Raw genomic sequence first — 4,834 nt, 5'->3', positions numbered from 1 at the left:
AGGGGAGACCCTGTGTCACCCGGCAGCAGAGGGTACGAGGGAACTGTAGCCGAGGGAACTGTAGCGAGGGAACTGTAGCGAGGGAACTGTAGCCGGCTGTTTCAGGACAGCAGGCCTACTCAAGCGCCTCTACCCTTTTCGCATCTGCCGTCCGGGCGGACCTTTAATGCATGGCGCGAAAGTTTGTTAGCGTGTTCTCGTCGATTCGTGGCAGCCCAGTGAGGTCCGCTGACCACTGGTCGCAGGTAGTCGAAGGTAACTTCTGCATTTTGTAGGCCCGAAAGTTCCCGCAACAATTACCGCTCCGCCCGACTCGTGCCTCTCCTAACGCAGGTATACAGTGGGTAGTATACAGGAAGAAGTACAGTAATGGCAGGCACTAGCAGACGCGGGCGTGACTGCCACCAAGTTAATGTGGCGGACGCACCCAGTATTAACGGAGAGGCATTACGAATATCCTGTAAGGAAGAAGAAGTGCCGGTTAGCCAGGTGCATCTCCGGTGTATTAAATACGACGAAGAAGTGCCGGTCAGTCAGGCGCATCACCAGCGCTTTTACGCACGGGGCTTGTCCTGACTGCTCGCAGGGTTCTGACTGCCGCACCGAGTTCGACCTCTCAATCCTGTCAATAAACACCTTGGCAATCCCTTATTGCTAAAGGTCGCAAAACTTTATAAAATAAAAGCCCCATGTGTAGTAAATTAGAGCTATTCCACAAAGCTAAATACCGAATTCGGTCAACTTGGACCGTTTGGAAAGGGGCAAAACCAGCATTTTGCAGTTTGGTGCTAGAACATGAAGCGATTTCATGAATTTCGGTGAGGCTTGTCTAGCATATTCAACGTGCATAGCGAATGTATTTTTTGCTTTAATTCTGTAGGCTTCGGACGCTGTCTGAAACATTCTTGAACATCTGATATTCGTCCCCTTAGCAGAGCTTCCGACATGCCGATTGAAGAATTGGTAATATGGCTTTTTTGTTTTATAAAATATTGGGGACTGAAAGAAAAATCCATTGACGATTTCGATATATACTCCCTAATGCGAAATTTGATCGAAGCTGTATACGTGCTTTCATTCCGAGATATATTGGCTGGCGCCGACAATCTGTCTCCTGCGGCACGTTGCAAACGGAGCGAAGTGTGGCGCGACTGCCTCGCGAATCGGGAGATTGCGAGAGGTAGCGCGCGGGTCAGGCGTGGGCGCGATTCACAGAAGCATTTGTTTCCATACAGACGACGACCGCTACCCTGGCGCCAACTCGTAGCCATCGCCGCAAAGCCCATTATGCACGGCACTACGCTTTTCTTCTCACGCTTTCGCCATACCCTCCTCCTCCGCTTTCCGCCTCATGGTTCCGCTGCACTCTCCTCCTCACACTGTCTTCGCTCTGGCCACTTTATTCATCCCCCGCTGCGCTCCGCATTCACTCTCATATTTCGCTGTGCTCGTTCGATCGGTTACACCGACGCTCGCCACACGAACGGGCACCTAAGAGCTGAGCTCGAAAAAGAATCGCGCACCACTTTATGCATTGCGTGACCCTCGAGTCACTTTAAGTTTGCTTCTTACTCCGACACAATTAGTTTTATTAAAAGGAACGAAGCTCACGCCCCCTGTTCTTGTATATATAGAGTTGGGACAGAAGCAGTAATATCGTTTATCAGACATTACTTTGTGTATAAGTTTGTCTCTCTCTGTGTGCGCGTGTGTTTGTGCGTGTGATGTGCCTGCGTGCGTGCTTGCGAGCGTGCGAGCTTGTGTGTATTTATGTGTTTGTGTGTGCGGGCGCTTTCGAGTGTGCGCCATCGTCTGGCAATATGTCAAATCTCCTGTCACTCAGTGTCAACGTGGTTATCGCCGCATCACACGTCGTCATGTTTCGAGAGCCCGTGTCGCGTTTCCTCCATCAGCTTGTTATTGTCGGCCTTCTATAGTTCGTTCCTCCAAGGCACGACCTTTCGTTCATTCCGATGAATACGAGAAATCAGGACCGTCGTGTTCGATATACGAGATTCGGCGACCAGGCATCAGCGTCGACGCCATTTGGACTTCTCCTATGCTTCCGTTCTCCTATGCAGCCGTTGGCTAGCTTCGAGAAATGTACCGGTCCGCGATGCGATCAACACCACGACGCACTGCACTGCTGCGGCGCGAGGGAGGGAGTGTGGCGTGTGAGTGGCTGTTGTTGTCGTCGTTATTGTTGTTATCATTCGCGTCATCCTTGTTGATGTTGCTGTTATTGTCGTCATTGTTGTCCGCTTTCGTTGTCGTAGTAATCGTTTTTGTTCTTCTCGTTGCCGTTATCGTTGTCGTTATTGTTGTCATGGTCGTTCTTGCTGCTGCTGTCATTGTTGTGGTCCTTATTGTCATTGCAGTTATCGTTCCTGCTGTCATCGTCATTGTAGCAGCTGTCATTGTTGTCCTCGTTTTTGTTACTGCTGTCGTCATTGTGGCTGATATCATTGTTGTCGTCGTTCTTGCTGCTGCTGTCGTTGCTACTGCTTGTCCTCGTTTTTTGTTGCTGCTTGTCCTCGTCATTGTTGCTGCTGTCATTGTTGTCGTCGTTCTTGTTGCTGTCGTCATTGTTATGCTGTCGTCGTCATTGTTGCTGCTGCCGTCGTTGTTGCTACTGCTGTCATTGTTGTCGTTCTTGTTGCTGCTGTGTTCGTTGTACTCGTTTTTGTTGCTGCTGACCTCATTGTTACTGCTATCGTCGTCATTGTTGCTGCTGTCATTGTTGTAGTCGTTGTTGCTTCTGCCGTAGTTGTTGCTACTGCTGTCATTGTTGCCGTCGTTCTTGTTGCTGCTGCCTTTGTTGTCCTCGTTCTTGTTGCTGTCGTCATTGTTGGTGCTGTCGTCATCGTTATTGCTGCTGTCATTGTTGTCGTCATTCTTGTTGGTGATGGCGTCACTGTTGCTGCTGTCATTGTCGTCATTCTTGTTGCTGCAGTCACTGTTTCTGCTGTCATCGTCATTATTGCTGCTGTCATTGTTGTCGTCGTTCTTGCTGCTGCCGTCGTCATTGTTGCTGCTGTCATTGGTGTCGTCGTTGTCGTTGCTGCTGCCACTGTTGTTGTCGTTCTTGTTGTTGCTGTCGCTGTCGTCTCTGCTGCTTCTATTGTTGGCATGGCCGTCGTTGTTTCTGTTGTTGCTACCGCTGCCATATTAGAGTTGCAACGACACTTTGCTACTGAGAGCGAAGTTACGGGTACGATACACTGCCACACCTGCATTCGGGTGGTGGGCGGTACGCAAAACCACCCTCGTACCGCGCTTTTCGGCCACGTTAAAGAACCCCAGGTGACCCCAATACCGGAGCAATGCGATATCCCTCAGAGCACGCTTGTTGATTCAGGGTGTCCAGCCGTATTGGAATGGCCGATGCCCCAACGTACGGCTCCTGTATCGAAATCCACTGTTGTGTACCTGTAATCGGTGTGACGTTGAACACATCCGTCGCGGGCACTTCCCGTACTATTCCCGTACTTGAGTAGTTATTGAAGTACACCGGACTCAGTGGTCCTTTCCAGCCCTCCCGTGCATCGTTCTGCGTGTGTGTATTGATCCATTTCTCCCTTTTGTTTCCCTTTCTATTTTTCCTTCTTTTATTCCCACTGTAGGGTAGCAAACGAGAAGTTCGTCTGTTTTACCTCCTTGTTCTTTATTTTCTTGCTTCGTCTCTCTCTCTCACTTACTCAGCCGTATTGGTAGATCAGTCAATCAATCAATCAATCAAATATTTCGTCGCCGTTGGTGTTGTTTTACTGCTTTCGTCGCTTGGTTGCGTTCCTATTGAGGACTAGCACATGATGACGAAGTGGATTGACGCAATTATAGTAAGTAAAGGCTCAAACAAGTCATCGAGTGATAGCAATGCAATTTCTAAGAAAAAGGCAGCTGACGCCGAACGTTGAGAAACGAACGCACGAACATCTTTGTGGCAGTTTTTTTTTCTTTGTAGTCAGCTTCGCAAGTTGCGAACGAGCCTCCTTCCCAGTACATCCAGTGAGCATAACACGGCACCAACGATGCGAACGGTCCTGAAAACCCTTCTTGGCTCGCTTTTATTGGCTACCGTCGGTTCGAATCCCGAAGGTAAGTTGCAAAACATTTACTTTCTTAGGAACTTAAAGGGACACTCATAGAGAAAAATTATTTGACCTTTCTAGGCAAATGACCCTTCCACAGTAAAAAAAAAAAAAATGGTCTTATCACGAGAAAGCGCATGGTAATCCAGAAAAAATGCAGTAACGAAAGGCGGCCTGGCGACGCCACCTTGAAATCCTCCCACTACCTCGCCGTGACGTCATGCTCTGACGCTTTGATGGCGTCAATGTTGACACCGTCTGCTCTGGCCTAGTTAAATTCTTATCGATAAACATTGGCTACATTGTTTTCTAAAAGAGCCACATACTGAACTTAGGAAGCTTCAATAACTCACACTGGACCACAAAGGCCCATTGCGAGAGAAAAAAAAAGAAATACTTTGCAAACCGTAACGTCACACTGCCCTGGGGTGCTGGCGCGAAATTCATGAATGAAATTTTGACCTTCGTTTTCTCTTTTGACAATCAACCTTTTACCGAAAAATGTAACGAAAGTAAAGTTCTTCAAGGATACTTATTCAATCCAAACTTATTCGGTGCTTCTATTTGACGTGCCCTTTTAAGCAAAGTGGTTGTGGTTTGAAGCAGTGTGAAATTGTAGGTAATGAGTCGAACCCTTGCTCTATATGAAATGCTGACGTGGCCGTGAAGATACGTACAGCTTGAGACGCTTAGGGAGACACGTACTTTGGAGATCATTGTTGTGATCATCGCTATCAAATAAC

The 4,834-nt window shown here is 48.2% G+C and overlaps 1 protein-coding gene across 1 annotated transcript; it reads right to left on the bottom strand.

Annotated features, from left to right (window-relative positions):
* Positions 1-2,248: 2,248 nt before the first annotated feature.
* LOC119463746 (uncharacterized protein DDB_G0287625-like) lies at positions 2,249-4,464 on the bottom strand. The gene is made up of 3 exons (XM_037724571.2): positions 4,445-4,464; positions 2,698-3,160; positions 2,249-2,593 (listed from the first exon to the last, which is right to left on the bottom strand). The coding sequence occupies exons 1-3, from the start codon at positions 4,462-4,464 to the stop codon at positions 2,249-2,251; spliced, it is 828 nt and encodes a 275-aa protein (XP_037580499.2).
* Positions 4,465-4,834: the final 370 nt, after the last annotated feature.

This window comes from Dermacentor silvarum, chromosome 9 (assembly GCF_013339745.2).
Source record: "Dermacentor silvarum isolate Dsil-2018 chromosome 9, BIME_Dsil_1.4, whole genome shotgun sequence".
NCBI lineage: Eukaryota > Metazoa > Arthropoda > Arachnida > Ixodida > Ixodidae > Dermacentor > Dermacentor silvarum.
This window is presented reverse-complemented; position numbering and strand designations above follow the sequence as displayed.

Bases quoted from the DNA above. Each gene is read 5' to 3' on its own strand.
- LOC119463746 (XM_037724571.2), bottom strand. From the start codon at position 4,464: ATGGGCCTTTGTGGTCCAGT. The intron at 3,161-4,444 runs GTGAGTTATTGA...CTAATATGGCAG, and splicing joins ATGGGCCTTTGTGGTCCAGT to CGGTAGCAACAACAGAAACA. The intron at 2,594-2,697 runs GTCAGCAGCAAC...TGACGACGACAG, and splicing joins ACGATAGCAGTAACAATGAG to CATAACAATGACGACAGCAA.